We start from the raw sequence: 14777 nt of genomic DNA, 5'->3' as shown, positions 1-14777 counted from the left end.
AAAAGGGTTTTGCCTGCACATGCAAACAACCCCGTTGCTCTTCCCTTTGCAAGAGCAAACAAAAGATTAAAAGGTAAAGGACCCCTGACAGTTAAGTCCAGTCACGAACGACTCTTGGGTTGTGGCGCCCATCTCGCTTTACTGGCCAAGGGAGCCGACATTTGTCCGCAGACAGTTTTTCCGGGTCATGTGGCCAGCATGGCTGTAGTGATGCTGGTTGCTTTCTCATGAGTAAGACGCTCCAAACTCTGTGCCTGGTTTTTACAGAGTTTTATTATATACATATGTTCAAGACAGAGCATCAAAATCCATGACTGTCCTAGTCCGATTCAGAATCCGGAAGCACCCCCCGTCGGGACTTTCGCCAACAGAACGCCCTTGGCACCTTGAATCTCCTCCTCTGCTCCCTCCTCTCCCCCCCTTTACTGTTGGGGTGATGGGGGTGGTGGAGCACCCTCTCCACCACAGCTGCTCAGCTGAGGAGCCGGTGCTGTCTCCTCTGGTGCCTCCCTCTCTTTAGCGCTGTGGTCCGACCCCTCCAGCCTTCCCTCTGGAAACCTAGCACTCTCAGCATCCCCAAGGGTCTGCATCGCTGTCTGAGCCCCTGTACCACCCTCTGAAGGATGCTGCGAGACGCTAGCATCCTGGGCTCCGTCTCCATCGGAGAGCCCTTGTCCCGACTTCCTGGACTCTCTGCTGACCCCTGGTGGTCCCCTCACAGTGACTAAGCCAAATAAAAAAATTCCTTCAGTAGCACCTTAAAGACCAACTAAGTTTATATTTTGGTATGAGCTTTCGTGTGCATGCACACTTCTTCAGATACACTAGAAACAGAAGTGTCAGACCCTATATATATACAGAGGGTGGTGGGGGTGGGTGGGAATGGGTGATGGGTTGATGGGAGTGGTAAACCTGTAGATGGCTGTTAATGGCTGCTGTAACTAGTGACTAAGCCGCTTCTGGCGAAACCAGAGCAATGCACAGAAATGCTGTTTATCTTCCCGCTGTAGTGGTACCTATTTATCTGCTTGCAATTTGATGTGCTTTCGAACTGCTAGGTTGGCAGGAGCTGGGACCGAGCAACGGGAGCTCACCCCGTCATGGGGATTTGAACTGCCGATCTTACGATCGGCAAGCCCAAGAGGCTCAGTGGTTTAGACCACAGCTCCACCCGCGTCCCTGATAAAGCCATCAATTTCACTGTAGTTTTCTGGATCATCCAAACCAAGCTGTGGTTAGCTGCTTTGAAAGAAAACCCCAGGATGTTAAACCATGATTTGAGGTTCGCTTAATATCCTGGTTTGTTTGGAAGGCGTTCGCCATAGTTCCCCAGTTCAGACGAGATGGGGAACTTTGTGTAACGAAAGACGGTGGTTTGTTTTCTGCTATCACTTTGCCTGGCCAAAAGGCTGGTTTAATATCTTGACTTATTGTGCCAAGATACAAGCATGAAAGTTATACCTAAAGTCATCGACCTCCGGTCATATCTAAAGGGAGAGTTATGAACCAGGGTCCCAAAGAACCAGGAGCAGTTCTGCCACACACTTGACCTCCCTGCAGTGATGTTACTGGAGCAGCAGGAAATGTGGCATTGTTTGGGCACATGGGCAGAGCCAATCCAGCACTCCCACTGATGCCCCTTTCTCTCCTGGGAAGCACCAGCGATGTCACTGCCCGGAGACCATAGTGTGTGGCATTGCCCCTTCTCACTGACTGCACCTGCAAAGAGTCAAGTGGAGCTCTGGTCATGATAGAATGAACCCCCTATTTCTCTACTACCCCCCCCAACATGCCCGCCAATCCTTAACCAATACTAACAGCAACCTTCTCCCCCATGTGCCTTCCTAGCTCTTGTGTGGCATTAACAGACCCAGTAATGTTGGATACGAAATAGTTTGCAGTGTGAGTATGCCCATTGGTTCTCTCTTCCCATCTAGTGGAGCAGGGTCTGTGTGCAAATTTCAGGGTATGATTTTTCCCTTGATTTCCCTCTTCCCCCCTCGGGACATCTGTGAGGCAAAAACGCAGTAGCAAAACACGCAGTTCCTGCGACCTATCTTTGAGATTTAAGTTCGCCTGAATAGAGCAAAGGTGTGATTTGTCTAGGACTGCGAGTTCACCAGCGTTATAACTTGGGTTGAACACGATCATCTCAAGTGGATCAAGAGGGTTTCAAACACGCAGATCAGGATAGGAAACGAAGAAGATGAACAAGTTGCATGACCTAGAACCATCCCAACGAGGCTGTGGTGGAGATCCTGGCCAGATCAAAGAAAGTACTTTTTCACACAGCACATAGTTAAATTGGAAAGTTCACTACCACAACGATGGTGGCCATCAACGTGGGTGGCTTTCAAGGGAGATTAGATGAACTCATGGATCTGAAGGCAGCCCTAGTTGTGGTGGCCATAGGCTGCCTTCATCATTGGAGACTGCATGCATCTGAATACAGTCAAACCTCGGATCCTGAATGCCTCCGTTTTGGAATGCTTCGGCTCCCAAACGCTGAAAACCCAGAAGTAAATGCTCTGGTTTTCAAACGTTTTTTGGAAGCCGATTGTCCAACGTGGCTTCCGCTTGAGGGCAGGAAGCTCCTGCAGCCAAGCGGAAGCTGCGCTTTAGTTGTCGAACATTTTGGAAGCTGAAGGGGCTTCCAGAACGGATGACGTTCAACAACCGAGGTTTGACTGTACCAGTTGCTGTGGAACCTAACAGTAGCAGAATGCCACCTCCCTCATGCCCTGCTTGTAGCTTTCCCAGAAATATCTGGTTGGCCACTGTAGGAAACAGGATGCTAAGCTAGATAGAATTTTGCTATGATCCAGCATGGATCGGCTTAGTTGCTTATGGCCTAGAAGGGGACAGTGTTCTAACAGAGTCCCAAACAGCACAGAAAAAACATGGAGATATCAGCTATGATGGCTATGCTTTGCCATCATGGTCAGAGGAAGTGTGCTTCTGAATACCATTTTCTGGAAAACCTCTGGATGGGAGAGTGTTGTTGCACTCAGGTCCTGTTTATAGGTTTTCCATAGACATACATTCAGCCACTATGAGAAGACCCAGCAGGGCTCTCCTTATGTTTTCATGTTTATATTGTTGGTGAGATGAGCATTTCCCCCCAATAATTTGGCCATTTCCATATGTGCTATTTTTTAAACAAATATTCAAATTTAAGACTGCAGAGCCCTAGCCAATATCGAACTGAAACTTTTGGTGCCTATTTCCGTAAGCCATTGTCGTGCCATCGGACCCACAGATGCCCCCTCTTGACTTCTTGACTAATGTCCCTGAATGCTTATAATCAAAATGAATTTCAAGTTGGGGGGAAAAAATCATATCTTGTCTATCATGTCCAGGAAATCATCTGCGCAGCCACATAATTGCCTTGGTCTTCACAATTTGTCAATATTCCCGTAACCAGTTGTACCTTGTTAACAAATCACCGAGAGTTTTGATTTGGGGGTGTGCATGATTGAGAAAGAAGAATGGCTGTATTTTAAAGCAGTGGTTCTCAAAGATGAGCTCCCCAAAATGAGGCACAGATAGCTGTCGTGGGAGACATAGGCCACATTCACAGCGTACATTTTAAACACTGTGAAACCACTTTAAATGAATTGTGTGAGCTGTAGTTAGTCAAGGGTGTTGAGTGGGGTTAGGAGACCCCAGGCACAATTCAAAGTGTTGGTGCTGACCTTTAAAGCCCTAAACAGCCTTGGCCCAGTATACCTGAAGGAGCATCTCTACCCCCATTGCTCAACCCGGACACTGAGGTCCAGCACCGAGGTCCTTCCGGCGATTCCTTCACTGCGAGAAGTGAGGTTACAGGGAACCAGGCAGAGGGCCTTCTTGGTAGTGGCGCCCGCCCTGTGGAACGCCCTCCCGTCAGATGTCAAGGAAACAAGCAACTATCTGACTTTTAGAAGACATCTGAAGGCAGGCTGTTTAGAGAAGTTTTTAATGTTTGATGTTTTATCGTGTTTTTAATATTTTGCTGGAAGCCGCCCAAAGTTCCTTGTGAAGGGGGATGGATTATTAAAGAGCTCCGGGAATTATTGTTCTGGCAGGGGAAGAAGGATCTCCAACAGCCCCCTTAAGAAACCTCAGTTCCCAGGGTTCTCTGGAAAAAGCCAGCGCTGTTGAAAAGTGGTATGATACTGCTTAAAATATATGGTGTGAATGTGGCCAGACGTATTCTGAGCCACATCTCTTCGTTTTGGTAAGGACATAGCTGCCAAGTTTTCCCTTTTCTCGCGAGGAAGCCTATTCAGCATAAGGGAAAATCCCTGTAAAAAAGGGATAACTTGGCAGCTATGGGTAAGGATAAAATATAAAAATCAATTTTAAAACAAACAAACAAGCAAGCATACCTTATGAGCAAAAGAAAATAATAAATCAAAAGAGCACCATTAGGCAACCATTAAAAAGAAAGCAATCCCCATATTATAGGAAACTGCTTGGTAAAAACTGGGAAGATTTAAGCCAGTGCCTAAAGACAGAGCAATAAGCACCAGCTCAAAGCATCTGGGGAGAGTGCTCCATAATTAGGGGTGCCACCACAGCAAAGGCCCACTTTCTGGCTTAAATCAGGAGCCACTACAACAAAGGCCCTGTTTCTGGTGGCCATGCAACTAACAGAGGCAGGGGCACCCAGATCAGGGCTTCAGTTGGTAAGCTCATGCAGTACATGGCTGGAGAGATCCCCAGGAGAGATGCTAAATGTCCCTCGGAACATCTAGCTAGGCCACGATGACCACTGTTTTAAAGTATCAAGCCATGTTGTGTAATGAAACATACTCTTCCTCTCCCACCTAATCTCCCAAGAACCCTGGTACCACTATATATCGATTGTGTTCACAGGTCAGACATCACTCTTGAGTAGGCATGTTCTGGGGCCATAAGTCATGGTAAGTCCACGTCTCAAGCCCCTGGTGTTACTTGGTAGGTCGTCTCCTGCTTTCTGGTGTCTTTGGGACCTCGTGGTCAAAGGTTTCATCATTCCTCCCTTGGCCTTGTGCCACCTCTGTTGGAATAAGTGAGGCTGTTGTACTTCTGGTGGTGGAGCTGGTGTTCACGGGAACTTAGAAGGAGCCCCATGCAATCCACTGAGTTTCCACTTCCTTCTTGTGAGTCTGCATTTCACCTCTGAAGACCCTCTGTGCCCAACGTCTTGACTGATTTTCCTCCTGCTTCCTCTTGAATTCTAAACCTGAAATGCAGGAATGGACTTAGAGCAGTGGGTGCAGTTGGGGACGTCAGGAATGGGCAGCCTGGTGGGGCAACACTCCTCCTTTGACCTCCAGTCAGTTGCAGCACTTATGTTTACCAGGTTTTTTTTTCGGGGGGGGGGGGATCAAGGCAGCAGCAACGTCATCGCAGTGCAAATGCACCGCTGAATGTTATCTGCTGATGCATTTGCACCTAGCTGCCATTCTCACCCCTCCAGCAGCAATACGACTGTCTGGAGGCTAGGTGAGCAGCCATCTGCCGCTGGGTGACATCCAGCTTTGGTCAGAAAGAACAGCAATAGGTTCATATTGCAAAATGAACTTGGCAGATGGGCATTTAAATCCAGTTTTCATCCAAAGGGTGCTTCCAGAGTGCAAATTGCAAATTCAGATCTCGCACCCGGGACATTGGCAATAGGTGTTTCTTTTATTATTATTATTATTTTTAAAACATAGCATGGGAAATGTAAATCCTGATTAAGTGGTGGGGAAATACAGACTGGCATATGGCATCAAATGGCATCAATGCACAATAGATGGCTGTCCAGAAGCACCTTAAGGGTAACTTTCTGTCTAGGTCAGTGGCTCCCAATTAGGGGTCCAGGAACCCCTGGGGGTCCATGGAATGCACCCAGGGGGTCTGCAGTCTTATCCCTTGCCTCCCCCCCCCCCAAACTAATCTTTTGTCATTTTTGCATGGTAATATCACAGCTTTTATGGTCTGTTTTAGTATACCTAAAATCCTTTGCTTATTAGATGCTACCTCGCATTTTGTTCAAAAAATGGCTTTGCAGAGGTAACTGCCATAGAGTATAGAGTAATCAAACCTTTAAAAAGTAGGGGGTCCGTGGTTTGGTTTTTGAAAATGGGGGGGGGGATCCTCAGTAATTAGCTAATTGAGAACCACTGGTCTAGGTCATCATAGTAGCATTATTATTATTATTATTATTATTATTATTATTATTATTATTATTGCTGCTACTACGATTAGGAGCTGCAACAAATTGCTGCAGTGTGAGGAACACCTGTTCTTCTGCCAGCCATGCCCTTTCACCACTAGCCTCCAGATTTGTATTACACATACGTATGTGATCTATAATGATAATTTTATAAATTATTTATCAAAAAGCATTTCTAATCCGCCCTTCACCCAAAGGCACCAGGGTGGAAATATATGCAGCCTACAACAAAAATGAAACAATAAGATTAAAACAAAATACAGTGGTACCTTGCAAGTCTGTTCAACTTCCAAAACGTTCGGAAACAAAGGCGTAGCTTCCAATTGGCTGCAGGAAGCTCCTGCAGCCAATCGGGAGCCATGGCAGACGTTCGAGTTCCAAAGGAGGTTCGCAAACCGGAACACTCACTTCCAGGTTTGGGAGCCAAAATGTTCAACTTGCAAGGCGTTCGGGATCCAAGGTACAACTGTAAAGCAAAAACCGCAGACTCCAATTGCCAAATACCGCTAAATCCAGCAGCTGCAAAAGAAATCCAAATGTCCAATATATCTCGCCCAAAGACTATGCCCAAGCCACAGAGGATGCAACAGGAACTGCCTTAGCTTGGAAGCCCTCTGAAAAATCTGTCTCTATTGCTCTTCCTTTAATTCAGGAGTATATATTGCTACTGCCGGCCCTTGAAAAGGCATCTCCCCCACCACCACCTGCAAAGGGGTGTCCACCAGGATGACATTTCTAATGGCTCTCTTTGCTCTTGCAGCTTTAAGGAATTTTGACGGAGACCCCCGCGACCGGAGGAAACTATCGAGGCAACAGGGAGAGCCTTGCCGGAGTCGGTTGGTTTTGTTCACAGCGGGAGGAATAAATGAAGCTGAAACGGGATGTGCTCCAGAAACAAAGAGAACTCTCTTGCCGAACACCAGTCAAGCTGATCACCAGCTTCATACTTTTTTTAAAAAAAAAGAAAAGGAAAGAAGAAGAATAACTGATGGAAGGGAACAGGGGAACATGATGCCGTGGAACCAAAGGAGAAGAAAAGCTGGCATGTTTGAGATCCGTGCCCATATCCAAAGCATCTGTTTTGTATCAATTGCCCTTTTGTTACTGCGATTTTTTTATTATTAAAAATGGCACGGGACCCGTCGGTGGTACTTTTCTGTCTCCTGGAACATAAGGAGAACCTGCTGGGTCAGGCCAATGGCCCATCTAGTCCATCATCCTGTTCTCCCAGTGGCCAACCAGAGGCCTCTGAGAAGCCTGCAATCTGGACCTGAACTCAACAGCTCTCTTCCAACAGTGGAGATGTGGCTAGTAGGCTCCGATAGCTTCATCCTCTGTGAACTTGTCTGGTCCTCTTTTAAAGCCATCTTGCATGGTGGCCATCACTGCCTCATTCAGAAAGTTTTGGTCCTGGGTCTTCCGACGTTCAGCGTCATTGGACGTCCCCAAGTTCTAGTCTCGCGAGAGAAGCAGAAAACCTTTTCTCTGACTGCTTCCTCTACATCTTATACACCTCTTGCCATGTCGCCTTTTTCCTCTCAACTAGGAAGCCCCATATCTTGTAACCTTTCCCCACATGGGAGTTGCTGTATCACCCTGTTTGTGGCCCAGTGGGAGCAGCTATACCCTCCTAACTGTTGTCATTGGGAGTGAGAGTCCACCTTACATGTAGTTCTGTAACCCTTCAAAGTGGCTACAAAGCAACCCGCAAGGGCAGTTTTCTGGGTGCTGCACAATACTCCTACTAGAAATCGACCGCAATGCACGCTTACCAGGCAGAAAGTGCTGCTGAAAACTCTGGGTTATGAGTTAACATCTATGCCAAGTACAGTGGTACCTCGACTTACAAATTTAATGTGTTCCAAACACACATTTGTAAGTTGAAAAAAAATGTAAGTTGAATCCCATAGGAATGCATTGGGAGAAAAAATTCATAAGTCGAAGCAACCCTATCTAAAAATTCGTAAGTCGAAAAAATCCTATCTAAACCGCATCCAAGATGGCGGACGGAGCTCCATTCGTAAGTAGAAACATTCGTAAGTAGAGTTATTCGTAAGTAGAGGTACCACTGTATCAGCCTTTTCAGACTCAGGACCCACTTTTAACCCACCGATCACTTGGAGCCCTATTTCTTAAATCTTACATTTGCAGACTGGTAGTGATCCTGTTGCAGCCCACCTTAGATCAGGCCATAACCCACTAGCAGGTCCCAACATACCAGCCAAAGAGCAGTGATCTATACAACTGCAATCTCGTAAGGCTGCGATCTTGTGCATGCTGACTTGGAAATGAGTTGAGCACAGTGTGATTGACATCCCAGTGAGTGTATTTATTATACTATAAGGCTTCAGATTATATTTTAAAACGGGCAAGGAAACTTTCTCAGCATTCCCTTCTAGGCAACCACCTTGGGGGGGAGTGGTTCCACATGCGAGTGTAGGCGGAGCCAGAGACAAAAGTGGGTGGGGCAGCAAATGTAAATATTGCCTTTAGAAAGTTAGTTCACACACACACAAAATACATATTCAGACCAAATGAGGCATTGTCGGGAGTTCAAAGACAAAGTCCAGCCCGGCTAGATGTGAGGCAGGGTGCAAAGCAGAGCTGGAAGGGAGCATGGCCAGAGAGATGTGGAAGTTCACAATTGGCCCCTGGGTCAGAGATCTACCACAAGTGATGTGGACAATACTCCAGCTGACGTACCATTGGTCCAACTTGGGGTAAGGCAGCTTCCTGTTGAAGGAGAGAGTTTATCCGTTAAGTGCTAATTTAGGCATCGACACATCTTAGGTCATTTGCATCATCCGAAGGAGACTTCCTGTGTCCTGGTGAATTAGCCTTGTGTGCCAGGCCTTCAGCCGGAAGGTGCATTCAAACCCACGGAGTCCCGTGAGAGGACAACGCCAGTTTTTCTGGGTCTGGGAGGCTAATGAAAAGATATGAAAGCTCTACGGTCACCTGCTTGCAATTACAGCCCTAGTGATGGGGCTGTCCGTAGCGGAGGTCTAATTCAGGCATGCGGGAGCGAAAAGCCACCCACCTTCAAAGAATCAGCACACATACCTCCTGCAGGCCTGTGCATTGCATCTCTTTTCTTCACAGCTCGCAAAACACGGAGCAGGGCAGCTGCTCTCAAGCAGGGCATGCAGCCGGCTCAACTTGTATATTTTCATGTTGTGCCCTGCTCACGCTCTCAGTCACCTGGGTGCAAGTTTGTGTGGCGTGGCTTGGGCAGGAGGTGGACTCAGGTTCGGAGTCTTGAGAGGGGTGCTTGAGTCTGTCCTTGGGGGCGTTCTGCTGTCACATCCAGTGAAGCTGAATTTTGGGAGATTCCGGACAAAGTACTTCTTCACACAGCACATCGTTAAACTGAATTCACACCCCCTGAGAGGCAGTGAGGGCCACCAGCTCGGACAGCTTCTAAAGAGAACCAGACAGATTCACAGAGGGGAAGGCTATCAATGGCGGCTACTAGCCGCAATGGCTATTTTCTGCTTGCGAGGTCGGAGGCACTATGTTTCGGAATAACGACTGCTGGAAAATGCAGGCAGGGAGAGAGCTGCTGCGCTCACGTCCTGCATGTGGGCTTCTCCTAGGAATCTGGTTTGTGACACTGAAAACAAGACAACCGACTTAGATGGGTCACCAGCCTGATTCAGCAGGCTATTCTTACGGGCCCATCCCAGTGGGTTTTGAGGGGGAAGACTTCAGTCCCTTAGCCATGAATTTATTTATTATAAAAGGTATTTATATAAACCACCCATTCATAAAATATCAAGGTGGCATGTGCAGTGATAGTCAAACACTTAGGGAAAAAACCCAGTTTAAAAGCAATGCATGACAGCCATTAAAATGGCTGCCTACTCAACAACTAGATCAGCCTCCCGGCATGAAAGAATCATCTAGGGATAACTGGGAGTGAAAAGCAAGAATGTCTGTTAAATCTCTGCTGGGATAATGTTCCACAGCATGGAGTGGTGCACCCACAAAGCGAAGGGTACGGTTTATACCTACCGTGTTTCTCCTAAAATAAGCCATACCCCGAAAATAAGCCATACCCTGAAAATAAGCCATAGTGATAGGCAGTTTAACCTTGTAGGTTAAACTGTACCATACTTAATGAAAAAAATAAGACACCCCCTGAAAATAAGCCGCCGTGTTTGTTTTTTTTAAAGGAAAAATAAATATAAGACGGTGTCTTATTTTTGGAGAAACACGGTATCAAAGTAACAGAAAACACATTAAAACACCAGTTAAAACAACAGCCAATGATCGCAATACTATGAAGGGGAAGCTGTGTATTGTTCAATCATACAGCAAAGATCTGGGCAAAAGGGTGTCTAGGGGTGGGAGTGTGTTTCAGTTCACATTTAAAAACAACCTAATTCCCATTTTCTGAAGAAGTAAACAAACTGAAACACAGCCGTCCTTTGAAATTTACTCTTGTCTGAATTTTGCAGTTCAGTTCTCCAGGCAAGAAAACGGATGTGGAAAAGTGGAGAAACAAAAGGAAACTGAGAAACAAAAGTTGATCGATTTGTCCACCCCTCGTCTTAAGCTATTACACAGAAGCGAAAGCACAGAAGTGCCTTGTGCAGAAGTGGTGGTTGTGGTTGTGGTGTATTTCATAGCCTGGGAGCTATACCAGATAAGGCCCTGATGCTTTATTTGTTTGTTTATTAAATTTCTTTAGCACCCTTCGTCCGAGGATCATAAAGCAGTTTACAATATAAAAACACACAAATATACACCATAGTAACAAGCAATCACCCGCCCCCCAGTTTAAAAGGCCCTAGATTATTCAGTTAGCCAAAAACCTGCATACCATAATTCTGCAGACCTCAATGGGTAGTGGCAATATCAGCAAGGCATCTCTAGCTGGCTTCAACACCAGAGCTTGCCTGCAAGGAAGAAGGTTTCCCACCGGTATTTTGGACCCAAGTTTTCTAGGCCTCTACTGTATATGCCAATGTAATCCTGAATGAGACTTTGAAGCAAATTAGCAACCAGTGCAAAAACTGTAGAACTGGAGTGCGCTGAATCCTAACCTGATCTCAATCCCACTCACTTTTCTGTTGGGTAATTGTGCTGAAGTGCAAACTGTACTCTGTAAAATTACCCATAGCTGAGAGCCTTAATGCGGCTGGGTCGGGTGGGGGTGGGGGAGTGCCAATGGGGACATGCACAGGAAGCGAGTTCTAATCATGCTCAGGGAAGGAAGAGATAAGCAAATTCATGCACAAGTACAGCGCCATTTCATGCCTTTCTGTTGTGAAGTAAGCCCCACTGAATTCACCGGAACATACTCCCAGATAAAGAGCCAATTCATTATTCATTTAGCTGGCTGAAACCTCAAGCAATTAAAACCAGCTAGGATTTATTTCATTAGGGTTGCCCTGGCATAGATCGAGTGAGTCAGGCTATATAGTCCCAACGGCACCATCTAGCAGCGAAACCTTCATCATTATGAAGCACATGCGTTCAGGCAGAAAGCCCCAAGAAAGCTTTGCTGATGAGTGAAAAATGGGATTTTTTTGGGGGGGGGTCAAACTTTGTGGAACAATGCAATTGAAGCAATGGGGCAGGAGGCCAGAGCTGGACTGCCTGCGCTTTCTCCTGGGAAAACCCGTGGTTTAGCGCTGAATGGGGATGGACAGCAATGGTGTTTTCCGTTTGCTCTAATTTAGCACTAAAGAATGTTTTCTGGGGGGAAGCAAAGGCATAACTGCTCAGACTCAAGTCTAGAAAGCACAGGCCAAGCAGAAAACCACTCGGACCCATGCTTTCTAGACACAGGACAAATGGAAGTGTGGAGGAGCCCTCTGTTGGCTATGTACCCCTGTTTCCAGGAGGTAAAAGCGTTCACCGGGACTTGCCCAAAGCGTTTTGCTGCTTGTGGAAAAGGACAAAATGGCACTTGCCCCCATTCTCCACACGGAAGGCGATGGAACTGACATTCTCCTTCGACACTGAACCCTTCTGACAGAACCCTGCACTGAACCTGAGGGCAGCAAGCTACCATAGGAGGTCCAAGGCAGAGTTTGTGGCACACAGGCTTCCAGCACCACTGCCTGTCCCCGCAGCATCTGCCACATTAATAGTAGTAGTAGTAATTTATATACCACCCATACCTGCTAAGTTCCGGCCTGAGAAATAAGAGACTGGGCCGGAAGTAGCAGACCAGAAGTAGCGCTGTCGCCATTTTGGAACTGGGTGGAGCATGCTCAGAAGCGACTTTTGATGCTGCTCTGCCCTGTTCCAAAATGGCCGCCACACCAGAAGTCACGCTGCAGCCATTTTGGAACTGGGCGAAGCAGCATCAAAAGTCGCTTCTGAGCATGCTCCGCCCAGTTCCAAAATGGCCACCGCACCAGACTAAACCGGGAACAAACAAACAAAATCCGTTTCTTCGGCTAGGAACATCTGGAAAAACGGGTTTCCCGGGGAATACGGGAGACTTGGCAGCTATGATACCGCCATATACCTGGAGGTGTCAGGGCGGTTCACAAAAAAGATCACAATATATAAAATAAAGACAAAAACAATACCCCCCCCCAAAGAGCCACATTTTAAAAGGGTATAGGATGTCAGTCAGGTCAATCAAAGGTTAAAAAGGAACATTTTTGCCTGGCACCTAAAGGTGTATAAGGAAGGCGCCAAGTGAACTTCCCTGGAGAGAGCATTCTACAAATGGGGAGCCACTGCAGAGAAGGCCCATTCTCGTGTTGCCCCCTCCAGACCTCTCGAGGAGGAGGCACATGAAGGAGGGCCTCAGAAGATGATCTCAGGGTCAGGGTAGGTTCATATGGAAAGAGGCATGATGTGGCAACCTGGCTGGCCCAGCCATCCAGCTCCCAGCTTTCTTTCCTGTTGTGCTCTGGATTTCTAACCCCTGGGTGAATGGCACATGACAGGGGTCAAGAATTTCCTTGACACACTATCCTCATTTTGCAACGACGTTTTGTGGCCCCCCAGAGCACCATCCTGCTGCTGCAGCGAAAGTGCCTTGCACTTGCCACAGAATGGTTTCCAACAAGAGACTCTGCTGGGTACTTAAAGAACTCGGGGCACAGGCCCAGGACCCAAATTTGCATCAAATTTGCCTATGCTGATTACCAAGCATAGGTGCCTCTGGGAAATTAAGACAGTAGGTGAGCTTGATAGGCATTGCCATTCAAATGGTATGCATGTACCACATACAGTCGTACCTTGGATCCCGAACACCTTGCGAGTCGAATGCTTTGGCTTCCGAATGCCGCAAACCCCAAAGTGAGTGTTCTGGTTTGCGAACGTTCTTTGGAACCCAAACATCCAACACAGCTTCCGCGACTGCAGAGCCTTCCTGCAGCCAATCGGAAGCCACACCTTGGTTTGCGAACGTTTTGGAAAATCGAACGGACTTCCAGAACGGATTCTGTTTGACTTCTGAGGTACCGCTGTATCGCGGTCGATTATGCAGGGCGGAGATTACCTCCTTCCCCACCCAAATATTTTATTCTAGTTGGCACTCTTGTCTGGGACCCACTGTAAAACAAAACTGGGACTCCATTGCCCCTTGCTAACAACATCCCTATTTCCACCACTAAGTAGCATGAATAGGATATATAAATACGATGCCCCATTTGCAGTACTGTTAGGAGAACTTCACTGAAGAACCTTTACTGGATCCAGCCTCTGGGCCACCTGGCTGTTGGAAGAGCCTTTCGTTCCATCCAAATAGCAGAGTAGCCTGAGACATTTGGCTCCCAGCAAGCCAAGAGTCACCACGACTGTTCATTAAGAGGTACATTGTAACCAGATGTGTAATAACCAACCTGTTCTCCAGATGTGAGATGCAGTTTTGTGCGCGAGTCCTTTTTTTTTTATTAAAAAAAGGCAATATATGCTGGAAATAAATTAATCTTTTAAAGGGTCCTTTTTGCCGAAGACAGCCCGATCTTTTCCCCGCCGGGGAAAATATGTGCCAAGGTGGCAGTCAGACTAATTACCCAACAGATCTTTCCACTGGTATTATTAAACACACTGGTGCCAAGTGCAGTGTTTATTTACAGTATAAACCTGAAGTCTAATTGACTTCACCTCCTTGGAACTTAACACACTGAGCAACATCTGTGCCTGATGTTATTTTATTAAGTGCTGATTCCTCCAGTAAAGGCGGGGAGGGCGAGAAAATTGCATGAAAAGCAATCCGTAAGGGCAGTTTTCTGTGTGCAGCACCATGCTCTCATGAGGAATCAACAGCAATCCTATGCACGCTTGCTGGGATGTAAGCCCTGTTGAAAACGGTGGGTCTTGCTTCAGAATTAACTTCTGCAAGGCTGCCATTTTCAAAACAAATACATCTGTTACACAGATGCAATAGTTACAACATATAGAGCGCAACAGGCTGAATGGTAATGTTTGTACCAAATTTATTTACATATGAATCAAGTCCAGGGTGTACACCATATACAATCCTTAAGCAAGGCATATTTAATTAAATACAATTCATTCATTCATTGGATTAATTAATTAATTAAACCTACTTTATTAAATCCAATGCAGATATATTTCTTCCTTTCTTAATACAGTCCTCGAATGCGGTTAAGGA

General features: G+C 46.6%; 1 protein-coding gene across 5 annotated transcripts in view; it reads left to right on the top strand.

Moving 5' to 3' along the window:
* Positions 1-7325, top strand: part of SLC37A2 (solute carrier family 37 member 2) — a 58004-nt gene extending 50679 nt beyond the window's left edge. For 2 of the 5 annotated variants that reach the window (XR_004693978.3, XR_015947134.1), the window contains exons 18-20: positions 1849-1902; positions 4861-4907; positions 6948-7040. Coding sequence is in view for 3 of the 5 variants with exons in the window: in XM_035139149.3 (XP_034995040.1) it covers positions 4861-4882 (22 nt within the window). In the remaining 2 variants the exon portion in view is untranslated. Of the gene's footprint in view, positions 1-1848; positions 1903-4860; positions 4908-6947 lie in introns of all 5 variants that reach the window. The other 3 variants (XM_035139150.3, XM_088658233.1, XM_035139149.3) reach the window with 2 other exon arrangements.
* Positions 7326-14777: the final 7452 nt, after the last annotated feature.

The sequence above is a fragment of the Zootoca vivipara genome, chromosome 14 (assembly GCF_965207765.1).
Source record: "Zootoca vivipara chromosome 14, rZooViv2.hap1.1, whole genome shotgun sequence".
Classification (NCBI taxonomy): domain Eukaryota; kingdom Metazoa; phylum Chordata; class Lepidosauria; order Squamata; family Lacertidae; genus Zootoca; species Zootoca vivipara.
The sequence above is the reverse complement of the archived record's forward strand: the minus strand, read 5'-3'. Positions and strand labels throughout refer to the sequence as shown.